We start from the raw sequence: 13,879 nt of genomic DNA, 5'->3' as shown, positions 1-13,879 counted from the left end.
CAATAGAAAAATGTCAGATTCCATATTTCCCTCACTTTATGCATCCTAAAAAAAAGCACATCCAAAATCCATAGTTACCAGTATACACTTTACAGTATGATTATTGAGTGCTACCCTGGGATTCTGTGAGTCTACCCATGCCCCAGTGCAGATCTACATTATGGTCAGGCAAGCCAATCTTATAAGTAAGTCAAGTATGATACCTCACATTTCTGGTTCACTATCAAATACAGTTGAAAAAATAAATACATTATTTTAGCAACTCTCTTGGGTTGTCATAGCCATTTGTGTTTCTATTGGGGAGATGCTCCCTTATTTCTTCTCCCTGGGATCAGACCTTTATGACTTTAAAGAGAACTTTAGAGGGCCGCAGGATTTGAAATCAAGGGCAGGAATAACGTTTTAACTCTTCTACACCCCCCCCCCCCCAATGTTTTATTTGTTGCGGTTTAGGATGCTGCCGGTGAAATGTACCCATTCCTGGCCAGGAAAGACAGGGAATTATCTCCAACAGCAATAAAAGTATTTTCTAACTCCTTCCCACACCATCCAATTTTAAAGTACTATTTTCGAGCTGGACTTAAATTGCACACAAAACATTAAAATTAGTTCAACATGAATGTTGAGCATGTCATGTATGTGAATTACAGTTGAGATCCATTGCAGATGAGTTGAGTTTCCCCACCAAGTGTGCTCCCTCACCAAGTTAAACGGTTCTCCTAAAAATGGTCAGAGATAACCATGAATTGTTTAATGTCCTGTAGTTCTCACATAAAAAAGCCTGCAGGCACATGCAGCAAAACTAAAGAAACACACATGCTATAAATGCAGACTATCACGACAAAGGAAAGGATTAGCACTATTTAGCATTCAGATTATTATTCCACAAGGCTGGTCACACCAACCACAGTACTTACAGGGAATTTGGTCTGCTCACTTGAATTACTTGCAGGTCGGGGTCACTTGAATTGAGGTTATTCATGTTGCCACGCTGAAAACAGCTGGAGCCTAGAGAGCTGTTTGCATTGGATGAACTGACCGATTCAGCACTAGAATTTACACTGTTCCTTTTCTCATCTAAAAGAAGAACACACTACTAAATTATCTTCAACAATAAAAAGCATGTCTAAAATGTTTTGCATACATAGAAAGGATTAATCATTAATAATCATGAATTTTACAAGCTCTTTGCCTTTTCAACAAAGATTAACATTTAGCTCTAATGTTTTTTTTAAATGTCATAACAACCGCAATTCAAAAATATTAATAAATTGACTTACAAACTGAGCACCATTTGTACAATGACTTCAGCCCTTGAAAAACTATAACGTACTGTACATAATTTTTGTAGCTAGATCAGTATCATATTCTCTTTTGCCTGTTAGAAGCTATGAAATCCCCTTGGAATTTATAGTGGGACAAATCTTATAAAATACCCCAAGCATAAAAAAAACAAAAACTAAATTACAATCTGGCATGGGTTACAAAAAATAAATAAATCTAGATTAAAAATTAATAAAAATCAAGCACTGCATAAAGACATAGCCAGCAGACTACCACCCTGATAGGTGACATGAAAACATGAATAGTGTGGCTGTTGACCCTAATTAAATTCGCTGCTTCCTAAAATAATAGTAGATAACAGATAATCAGATTGAAGCTATATCTGCTCTCTTCCAACAAAACACTGCAAAAAGCTGATGCAGCAAACCGAACAACAAAGCATAAATCACAGACGTTGGACAGGATCCATACCAGATGGAAGTCAGGTTGGAAAAGACTGAAAACCATGCCACAAGAATAGTTGCATTCAGGCCCTGGAGCACAAAGTACAAGAAACTAAGACTGAATATTAGAAAAATAGATACTTTCTAAACAGAGACCACTGTAGCAGTTTCATCATATTTATTATTATTATTTTTTAGTATTTATATAGCACCGACATCTTCTGCAGCGCTGTACAGAGTATATATTGTCTTGTCACTAGCTGTCCCTCGGAGGAGCTCAGAATCTAGTCCCTAACATAGTCATATGTCTATGTATGTATTGTGTAGTGTATGTATTGTAATCTAGGGCCAATTTAGGGGGAAGCCAATTATGGAAAGGAAACCGACACAGACACGGGGAGAACATACAAACTTCTTGCAGATGTTGACTTGGCTATGACTCGAAACCGGTGACCCAGCGCTGCAAGGGGAGAACGCTAACCACTACAGCACCGTGCTGCCACTATCATACGAAGCCTTCCAATGTCAGTAAATTAGATGTTCCTGCTATAAAGAGAACCTGAGGTGAAAAGAGTACGAAAAAACATACTTAGTGGTGCAACAAGTTCGGTGACAGGACACGTCCTTGGGGAGTGTTGGTGGTTTGCACTCACAAGGTGTGGGAGTCGAGTTCACCACTTGTGTTCTGTTTGTAAGGAGGTCCCTCAGCCATGCTCAGAGGGAGTTATATCAGCTTGTTGTGGAGGATGTTGGGGCTGATCGTATTGAAGGCAGAGCTGAAGTCGAGAAGGAGAATCCTGGCATAGGTGTCCGCTTTGTTTAGATGGAACAGAATGTATTCCAGGCTGATACTTAGGGCATCATCCATGGACCAGTTAGTTCTGTAAGTGAAATGGAGAGCGTCAGTCAGTTCCTTGGTGATTAGTTTCAGGTGGGATAGGACCAGCTTTTCATAGCTCTTCATAACCTTTGATGTTCATGAGATTGGTCTGTAGTCATTGAGATCCGTACCACCTAGTTTCTTTGGATTATGGTGGACCTATTCAGGCAGGAGGGGACCTTGCATTCCATTAGGGAACGGGTGTCAAACACAAGGCCCATGGGCCAAATGCGGCTCTCCTTGCCATTTTATGTGGTGCTCAAGAGCCTCCAATGTGCATCATTGTAAGCAGTAAAAGAGATACAGCACACTGCCTTCCTGTCCAAAGGAGAACACCGGTGACAGGGTTTCTGACTTAAACATTGTCAGTTTGAGCTGGAGTGAAGCAATAATTTACAGGACCCTCTCCCCAGCGATATTAGCATGGTGCTCTTCCTTGGATTTAGGGCCTACCCTTGTAACAGGTAAATTATACACACACCACAAAGTAGTGCAGTGGAGCAGTGTGATATTTGTCTTCTCCAGTGATACGTTATCTCTTCTGTTCTTTTTGAATGCTCTGTGCTTCCATACTTCCTTCTCTCAATCACGTGCCATACTTCAGGAGCCAAAGGTATACAGCATAGAGCATGTGGCTGTCAGGAATATCAGAGAGACCCGAAGCAGTACTGGAAAAGGTAAATATTAAACTGCTCCCCTGTGCTGCTCTGCAGAAGGGAAGGAGCAAGCCATTCGCAGTCAATATAGTTAAATCACTTAGTTTGATATAGTTCAATGAATGTTTAAACTTAAACAATTTGACCTGCAACTTAGGCTATGTTGAAGATTTTGGCCCCTTGCATGATTAAAGAGACTCTGAAGTCTCTAAAAAAAAAGTCTTTTTATTTCACAAATAAGTTTAATATCTTAGCCCTAACTAAACCGCCGCATTCCCGCCGCTATAAACTATCTAAATCCCCCCCAAACTCCCCGGGGCGCAATCCGGTCAGCGCTTCTGTGAGAGGCAGAGTTATGAGCCGCAGCTCTGCCTCTCAGCACGTCTGTCAGCCCGGATCGCTGCCTCTCTCCTGCCCCTCTCAGTCTTCCTTCACTGAGAGGGGCGGGGGAGAGGCGGAGATCCGCCGCTGACAGACGCGTGTGAGGCAGGGCTGCAGCTCATAGCTCTGCCTCACACGGAAGCGCTTAGGGCAGCAAAATCCACAACCAAGAAACTCGTGGATTTTGCAGGGAGAGGGAGGGCGAGTTGGGGGGGGGAGGGTATTTAGATAGTTTGCAGCAGCGAGAATGCGGCGGTTTAGTTCGGGCTAAGATATTAAACATATTTGTGAAATAAGAAGACTTTTTTTTAGAGACTTCAGAGTCTCTTTAAGTTTGACACCCCTGCATTAGCGATTGTGTGAGCATGGTGGAGAGGACAAGGACGAGCGAAGTAGCACAGGTTTTAAGGGTTAATACACCATCTTCCTCTGCAGTCAGTGGGACTGAGTTAGTTGTGGTAGTGGGGCAGCGGGGGGGAGGGGGGGGGGGTACTGTGGTCTGGACAAGGCCTAGGCTGGTGTTTGGTTGGTCACACTGTTTAGTGCCTCAGCAAGCTCAATACTGGGGGCCCAGTGTTCCCAGGAGGCTTTTGTAGTTGTAGGCCGCTTTGAGCCATTTCCAGACCTCTTCCGTGTTGTTTGAGCTGAGGCCCAGTCTCCGTTTGTTGCAGTAGGACTTTTTTGCAGCTCTCAATTCTTGTTGAGGGAATTTTGGCTTTCTTGAACTCCTCTGGGAATCAGGACTTGTAGGCTTTCTCCTTGCCTCTCCAAAGCAGGTGCAACCTGTTGAACCATGGCTTGTTGTTGGGAAAGACTCTGTAGGTTTTCATAGGGATGCAAGTCTCCTTGCCGAATCTGATGCTGGAGGTGAAATTGTCAGCGCATTCATACAGGTTACTATTTGGGGGACAAGCACCAACTAGCCAGTACAGTGAAAGCAGGCATGAAGTCATTGCTTTGCCTCGTTTGTCTGCTTTTTTTTAGTATCTTGAGAACTGGTTTGGTTTGGCCGACTGTAGATGAGATTAGTTCATGAGGCAGTGGTCTGAGTTCCCTAATGCATGCTATTTCAATGTGTAGGTTGAAATGTTGGCACACCAGTCCTTCACCGCTGCCCTGGACCCTCCAGATCATCGGAGATGCGCTCTTCTTCTGGTATGAACGCAGCTGTGCTGCATCTGCAACCATGGATCAATTAAATGCTGCAGCAGCAGAGAGAATAACGAAATTGCAAACAGTAAAAGCAATGTATTCTAGACATATATGGATAGAAAGGATCCTTCCTGCTTCGCTAGAGCGGTGTACTGGAGAAGAGGTGGTACAGTGGTTTGCAAAAGTATTCGGCCCCCTTGAAGTTTTCCACATTTTGTCACATAACTGCCACAAACAATCAATTTTATTGGAATTCCACATGAAAGACCAATACAAAGTGGTGTACACGTGAGAAGTGGAACGAAAATCATACAGGATTCCAAACATTTAAAAAAAATAAAAAACTGCAATGTGGGGTGTGCGTAATTATTCAGCCCCCTGAGTCCATACTTTGTAGAACCACTTTTTGCTGCAATTACAGCTGCCAGTCTTTTAGGGTATGTCTATCAGCTTTGCACATCTAGAGAAAGAAATCATTGCCCATTCTTCTTTGCAAAACAGCTCCAACTCAGTCAGATTAGATGGACAGCATTTGTGAACAGCAGTTTTCAGATCTTGCCACAGATTCTCGATTGGATTTAGATCTGGATTTTGACTGGGCCATTCTAACACATGGGTACGTTTTGTTTTAAACCATTCCATTTTTGCCCTGGCTTTATGTTTAGGGTCGTTATCCTGCTGGAAGGTGAACCTCCGCCTCAGTCTCAAGTCTTTTGCAGACTCCAAGAGGTTTTCTTCCAAGTGTTATTATCACCTTGCTTCGACACCATCGTCTCACAGACTGTGAGATCACTTGACTCTCCACACCGCAAACAGGATATAGACTTTCTCAGGCTTCTTCAATGTTTACGTTATTTATTCAAGTCACAGAAAGACAGATAGATACAGTCATCATATCCTAGCTATGCCAATCTTCATGTTGCATTACAAGCTCGTGATGAGACTCCCTGCTGAAGTCTATCAGGTACCTTCTTCCTAACTACGTTACACTAAACTACCTATGTACAGCATACATTATATCAGATTACAGAAAGGAAGAACATGCTTAGAAGTCGTCCCAGTCAGCCTTGCTAGCTAGTGCGGAAGGAAGAAGCAGAAGTTAGCTCTCGTAGCTCCCTCAGCCTTTTATACCGACTAGGAAAGAGTTAAATATGACATCATCTTCGCCACCCCCTAGACCAGATTATTGGTGGACCCACTCGTGGTGTCATCATACACACCTACTTGATTAATAATCAATGAGGCATTTGACCCATATGCAGGAACGTGGATGTTTAGTAAATATGGCCAATGTTTTCTGTTCCTGTGGTGTAGTGTTAAGGTCAGAGTAGTCCGATGGCCTTCTTTTAGGAACATGTTCTCAGTATCTGCGTGTATCCTCTGCTACACGCAGACCCTGAGATGCCTCTGCCTGCATCACAAAACCTCTATTTATTTTAAAGGCATACACTGCGGACAAGCCTTTTACATAAAACTCAGGCCAAGTAACTGAGGCCTACTTAAATTATAACACCAAGATTGCCCTGTATTTGGCTCCATCCATCTTCCCATCAACCCTGACCAGCTTCCCTGTCCCTGCTGAAGAGAAGCACCCCCAGAGCAGGATGCTGCCACCACATTTGACAGTGGGGATGGTGTGTTCAAAGTGATGTGCAGTGCTAGTTTTCCGCCACACACAGCGTTTTGCATTTTGGCCAAAAAGTTCCATTTTGGTCTCATCTGACCAGAGAACATTCTTCCACATGTGTGCTGTGTCCCTCACATGGCTTGTGGCTGCAAACGGGACTTCTTATGCTTTTCTGTTAACAATGGCTTTCTTCTTGCCACTCTTCCATAAAGGCCAATTTTGTGCAGTGCACGACTAGTACTTGTCCTATGGACAGATTCCCCCACTTGAGCTGTAGATCTCTGCAGCTTGTCCTGAGTCACCATGGGCCTCTTGACTGCATTTCTGATTAGTCCTTCTCTTGTGAGTTTAGGTGGACGGCCTTGTCTTGGTAGATTTACAGTTGTGCCATACTCCTTCCATTTCTGAATAACCGCTTGACCAGTGCTCCATGGGATATTCAAGGCTTTGGAAATCTTTTTGTAGCCTAAGCCGGCTTTCAATTTCTCATTAACTTTATCTCTGACTTGTCTGGTGTGTTCTTTGGACTTCATGGCGGTGTTGCTCCCAATATTCTCTTAGACAACCTCTGAGGCCGTCACAGAGCAGCTGTATTTGCACTGACATTAGATTACACACAGGTGCACTCTATTTAGTCATTAGCACTCATCAGTTAATGTCTACGGGCACTCAGACCAAAGGGGGCTGAATAATTACGCACACCCCACTTTGCAGTTATTGATTTGTAAAAAATGTTTGGAATCATGTATGATTTTCGTTCCACTTCTCACGTGTACACCACTTTGTATTGGTCTATCACATCGAATTCCAGTAAAATGAATTCAGGTTCGTGGCAGTAATATGACAAACTATGGCAAACCACTGTATAAGTTGTTGCTATCCCTGCACAGCAGCTAGGGAGAGGCCGGAAGCCCAGGTCTTCACCATCATGTAAACACTGTGCTTCTAAACAGCTGTTTATGCAGTTTAACTACAGAAAAGAAAGAATAAATTATGGTCAGAAACTGGCAGCCACAATCCTCCATTCTGTCTATTACAAGTGAATTATACTCCGTTAAAGAAGGTGGGAGCCAAGTTGTACTGGGGAAAGATTCAGAGATGGAATTTCTCTCTGTGGTGGTCAATGAAAAGCGACAGTTCCATGGATTTTAATATCTCTCTGAATTTTACTGTATATTAAAGTTCCAAAACAAATAATGCTGTAGAATAGAGAAGGTGGAAGGGCCTTTATTATGGCAAGGACGTTAAGAGCAATGAATGCAATCCTCTTAATATAATCCTAACTCTTCCTTCTACTGAGGTAGGTATCAAGTGTAATAACAAGGTGATGCCTTCAGCTCTTAATATGACCCTGGGTTGTTCCCACTTTACCTCATTCAGCATGAATTGCCTAACATAGAAGGCCTGCATGCACGTTTAAATAAGATCAACATAGACAAGGCACCTGGCCCGCATAGGATCATTTGAAAACGCAAGCTTAAAAGGATGCAGCTATCTTCCCCTATTGATTTTAACGGCTCTACAGAGATCATGGCATACACAGTATTCAATTTGTAGCTACTATTTTCTATATATAGCAGTTATAGCTGTTATAATTTGTAGCCGCTATTTGTAACTGCTATTTTTTTTTTTTTATGTGTAGCCGCTATTTCTAGACACTATTTGTCGCTGTTATTTTCAATGTAAAGCTGCAATATGTAGCCATTATTTGTTGCTGCAGAGATTAAGGTTAGGCACCACCAGGAGTGGGGTTAAGGGTTAGGCACCACCGGGGGGGGGGGGGGGGAGGGGGAGTTGAGGGTTAGGCACCACCGTTGGGGGGGAGGGTGTTAAGGGTTAGGAACGATCAAGGGAAAGTTTAGGGACCAACAACGGCGGTTGAGGGTTAGGCACCACCTGGGGAGGGTTCTGTGTGAGAGTAGAGAGAGGTTAGGTCAGGCATGGGCAAACTTGGCCCTCCAGCTGTTACGGAACTACAAGTCCCACAATGCATTTGCCTTTATGAGTCATGACTGTGGCTGCCAGGCTCCTGCAATGCATTGTGGAACTTGTAGTTCCGTAACAGCTGGAGGGCCAAGTTTGCCCATGCCTGGGTTAGGTCATTGTAAAATATCAGTAAATATTACCGATATCCTGCGTCCTCTTCAATTTGCAGCTTTTTCAAATGTATGCTCCCAGATGGCCTCCACCCCTGGATATTAAAGGAGTTGAACCCAGTTATCGATAAGCTACGTTACATTATGTTCTGTGATTCTCATTCAAGTGGGTCAGTTCCTTATGACTAGTGATGGTCAATTTTGAGTTGATGTAAATTTATGCATATTTTATGCACATTTTATGCACATGTATGCAGCTTGAAAATGAACCAATCTAATTTTATCTCAGCAGGATTTGATTGGTTCAGTATCAAGCTACATAAATTTGCATAAACGTTTGCATAAATTTGCATCAACTCAATGTCATTTGCAACTACTTGACCATCACTACTTATGACTGGTGTACAGCTGATGTTTTCCCCTTATTCAAGAAGGGGATAAAAATCAGAACTGGTAAACTATAGACTTGTAATTCAGTTGTGTGTAAATTGTTTGAAAGCATCCAACGGGATTGCTATACAAATTTATGTAGTACAGAATAAACTTCAGTTTGACAACATGGCTGTACTAAAGACAGATCCAGTCTCACAAACATGTTCAAAATTTCGATTTTGGGAAAGCAATTGATGTAGTACACTTGGACTTTGCAAAGGCTTTTGGCACTGTTCTCCACAAACACCTGGGCCCATATGCAATTCACTTTTTCTCCTGAGTTTTCTCCTAGGTGAGATTTTTAAACGTGTCAATAAAATGCATTTTCAGCCACCAGAAAGCAAGAAAATACTCAAAATAAGTTTGGTAGTACATTTTCACCTACTTTTAGGTACCTTTTTAGTTGAAAAGTGCTGGAAAGTTATTTTAAACCAAATATGAAAAATTATCTCCTAGGAGAAAACTCAGGTGAAAAATTGAGTGGCATATGGGCCCTGGTGCAGAAGCTGTGGATACAGGGACTAGGATAAAATGTGTATATGTGGATAGAGAACTTGGTAAGGGAGAGAAGCCAAACCGTGGTGGTAAACGGAACATGTCGAAAAAACTATCCACTGGCTCACACTGCTGAAAGTTCCAGCACCAGGCAGTTGACCAGTCCACACCAGGATCCAACAAATGTGTTGAAGTATACAGCAAAAGAAAAAGGTATTTAAGCTATTTTAGCTACTTACATTGTACCATATTTTCAAAACACACAACGTTTCAGCCAGGAGGCCTTTCTCAAGTGTTAACACAGCATTTAAATCTCATGCATAATCATAAAACACACCACCAATCGAGCGCACACAACCTTAGTGGAGAGACTACTTACAGTGATAGTAGATAGGAAAAATGATTTACAGGAAACCTTTCAAATTAAAGTTATCATTAAGTCCATGAGGGATTAATGTGTCCAACCTATCGGATTCCACCTTAAAAGGGTTGTCTGGCCATCTATTCCTTTGCCAGTTTATCCAAAACACACCTAGCAGATCGCGATCCATATGCTTACATTCCAAATAGTGTTTTCCTATGGGAGTAGCAAATCTAATGGGTCCGCACACTCACTTGTAGACGAAGTCTATTTTTATTCAATAAATGTGACACAAATCCATTCCATAGACCAACGATTTGTTTCGAGGCCCCAAGGAGTACCCTTTGTCAAGGTAATAACACAGAATGGTGACAAAACTTTGTCATCATTCTGTGTTATTACCTTGATAAAGTGGACCCATTGGGGCCCCGAAAAGAATCGGTCTATGGAATGGATTTATGTCACACTGATTGAATAAAAGCAGACTTGGTCTACAAGTGAGTGTGCGGACCCTTTGGGTTTGCTACTGACAGTATTTTTGGTCCTGCACCTCTACAGTGGTGTGCGATTCTTCCTCTGTTTACTGAATTTCCTATGGGAGAGGTCTGACTCACATTGCAAATCTCACAAAGGCATTTCAGGAAATAAACCACATTGGGTGGAAGACGAGAAAAATTGCCGTTAATCTTGATCTTTATAATCTTCCTGGGATGTCTAATGTGGTTGCCCTTAAGATACTTGAACGGTTTTGAAAGCTAAGGCATGGGAATGTGCCCATCTTTTTCAGTAGGAGTGTGTTTTTTTGTGATAAAATCTTTGTGTGAACACCTGAGAAAGGCCTGCTGGCTGAAACGTTGTGTGTTTTGAAACCATGGTACAATAAAAGTAGCTAAAAATGCTTAAAATCCAGGTGAATCCTTTTTCTTTTGCGGTAAAACGGAACATGCTCAAAATGGTAAACTGTTAGTAGAGGGGTACTGCAGGTGTCAGTACTTCGTCCAAATCGTTTCGTGTGTGTGTGTGTGTGTTTTGCTCAAAATATATTTTATATGTACTGTATGTATTAACATGTATCAATACATCAGAGGGCAATACAAAAGCTTGGCAGATGAGTTTTTGTCCCTATGGTTGTATAACGGACAAGGGGACATGTAAAGAAAGGAGGAGACAATCGAGAGCCCCCAATAGTGTGTTACTGGTGAACAATTGGCATAGGTCGTAGGTAAAATAGGTTACACTCACAAGTCTGGGTTGTCGCAATCAGGCAACCACTTTTATCGCCAAAGGGGAGATCAGACCTGTCCCCGCTCAGGCTAAAAAGTCGCTCTCTGTAGAAAGAAAAAGGGTGTCCACACCCATCCACCAGGTGGATAATGAAGTATTAAAGAATAGAGAGGTGCCAGCAGAATAAAAGTAGTATCACTCTAAAACCAAATAAAATGTGGGTGACAAGGGTGGGTTTACCTACCCAACAGTCAACACAACCACTTTGTATGTCTATCACAAACTCAATTTTTTAAAACTTTATTAAAAAATTATTATGAATGTTAACTGCTTCATTGTCAGCCAAAATTATATTATATACATATACTGTATACATACACACAATCATACACACAATATATATTAGACCTAAGGCCGTTACCATAACAGGCATTAAGGCCTCCCTCACCACTCCCCTCTCGCACCCTGTTACTATCATTATGATCACAGTGTTCGCAAGGATCATGTGATCACTGTGATTATAAAGGAGCCAGCTTCCTTTTTGCAGCCGACCTACAATTGTAGCACTTTGCTCAAAATAAGGATAAAAAACTTAGAATTTGAATTTTATAATCTTTAAATAGTATGTCCTATGGTTCAAATAACAGTGCAGATCTTCTCTAACTAATAAACAGAGGTGTAGAAGCACACTGAATAGAGATGAAGACCACTTGGACTGTATGGGCTTTGCTGTGCCCAATTTTTCTTCCTTAGAGTTGGTGTCTAGCAAAAAATGTTGCTAACACGCAAATATCACAGGAAGCAGAGCTGACAAATCAAAGCTACTATAGCTCAATTATTCAGCAACTTTTCTAAATTAACCAGCTGTCAGCTAATTGATCAATTATTGCCTTTGATTGTTTTCGCTGCTTCCTTTTAATTACTACGAACCAAAACATGCAAAAAGATTTTTGCAATGGAGAATTTCCTAAACAGCCAACTCAGCCTGTAAGTTTAATTTTTCTTCTCTTGCCACCTCTCTCCCAATGCACTGTAATCCTATGATTGGTATACTAGCTTAGTACCTAAATGAAAGCACCAGATATGAGAAAACACCAAGACTGACAACTGCACAAAGGAAAAGAAGAAAAGTGTTTTGACATTTTACATGTGCTTACTTAGTAAATGACGTGGCTTCATTCAGCATGAATGATAGTAAAGAAAGTTGAGCTCTCTCAGGCCTAAAACAAGATACATTACAGGGAAAGGGAAACAAAACAAAAAAAGTGGACGGACTTTAGACTGCACAGGAGGAAGGGGGTTGGCGTGTTGCGGCATGTGTGCGCGTCACGGTCGTTGTGTGGATGTGTATGCGTTGTGGCCGCATACTCGTAGGGGCAGAGCGGGTAAGGCCCCGTTATTGTAACACGCCTAAGGTCTAGTGGGCTGATAAAAGGATTGTTCTCAAATCATGTGTGTAGGTCTGTATACATATAAGTCAAATCCAGAGCACATTCCCGTCTTCACCATATCTTCAGAGCCGTTTTAAAAAAGAAAGTGAAATATTTTGATATTATAACAGCCACTTCCACATCACCTCCGAACTGACTAAGTGTAGAAAGTAAACAGGAGGTGGAGGTAAAGTAGTGCACAATAGTTGGGGAGCAGCTAGCAAATCTGTTAAGTTGGGCACTAAGCGCAATCATTAAATTAGATGCCACCATAGACCACAATAAGTATAAGTAACTCTAGTGTACTGACCGATGAAACTGGACAGTGACCTCTGGCAAATTGTGCAGCATGTGGCAGGGGTGTCTAATCAGTCTTAGAGTTTGGTTATTACATAACTAAACTCCAGAGCTCAGCACCAAGGTTTGGCTGTTATATAGGTGAACTCCAGATCGGCTGCAGCACAGGTATAGCTGAGTAATGTGACTGGCAAGATTTATAGCATAGTACAGTTATCCGCTGTGAAAGAGCGTTATAGGCTGTGGTGCTCGGAGGGTTACTGTTAGGCTTAGTTATAGGAAAGTTGGGGTTAGATTTCTTAGCGTTAGAAGGTTAACATTAATTAAATAAAAGTAAAAGCAATATCGGCATGCAAATTCCTGACACTAATTTTTGTTAATGATATTCAAAATAATGTTAATACCTACAGCCCTAATTTACATGCAGCTATGTACGGACGGCTATGGCTAAATAAGTAAAAATTCAGTGAAATTCAAGGGCTGGATACTACTGCCAGCGACTCCCACACTGTATTTCCCCCCAAGCAGGAAGGATATTTTATTTTATTTTACATTTATTCCAGAAGATTTTCAGATGCTCCTGTGAATATTGGACTGCCTGTGATTTCTGATAGACAGCTTTTATAGTTAACCAGGATAAAACAAAATTGAAATGTGGTCTACAATGCATTACATTAGACAATGATTTAGGGCATTTTGGTTTTTCAGAGGGTGTTATTTAAAGTCAGTCTTACAAAGGCTTTTAAAATATCGCAGACCACAATACGCTATTAGCACTCTGCTACTTAAATGACACATCTAGCCATCAGGCTGACATAACTCACTGGTTCTGAGGTCAAGGCTGTTGGCCAACATTTCTGCTATTATACATCACATTACACATTACTGTATTTATTACTCAACTAGCAATTATTATCCCTTTCTGTCAAATCCAACATGTCTAAATCACTTCTACTTTTCTACTCCGAGACAGATATTGTTTCCACTACTGCATTCTTTGTGTATGAAATAAGATTCCCAAATGAAGCACAAGTATAAGCTGGATGCTGTCTGTGTTCAGGCATTCAGCCAATCACCCAGAGACTTTTGTACGAAGAGGGAAAAAAGTCATTTGCCTTCAA

The 13,879-nt window shown here is 41.6% G+C and overlaps 1 protein-coding gene across 14 annotated transcripts in view; it reads right to left on the bottom strand.

The window, feature by feature from the left end:
- ARHGAP26 (Rho GTPase activating protein 26) overlaps window positions 1-13,879 on the bottom strand; it is a 1,021,369-nt gene that overhangs the window by 427,472 nt on the left and 580,018 nt on the right. For all 14 annotated transcript variants that reach the window (XR_011030516.1, XR_011030517.1, XR_011030518.1 and 11 more), the window contains one exon: window positions 918-1,077. Coding sequence is in view for 9 of the 14 variants with exons in the window: in XM_068277500.1 (XP_068133601.1) it covers window positions 918-1,077 (160 nt within the window). In the remaining 5 variants the exon portion in view is untranslated. The remainder of the gene's footprint in view (window positions 1-917; window positions 1,078-13,879) is intronic.

This window comes from Hyperolius riggenbachi, chromosome 3 (assembly GCF_040937935.1).
Source record: "Hyperolius riggenbachi isolate aHypRig1 chromosome 3, aHypRig1.pri, whole genome shotgun sequence".
Lineage (NCBI taxonomy): Eukaryota > Metazoa > Chordata > Amphibia > Anura > Hyperoliidae > Hyperolius > Hyperolius riggenbachi.
This window is presented reverse-complemented; position numbering and strand designations above follow the sequence as displayed.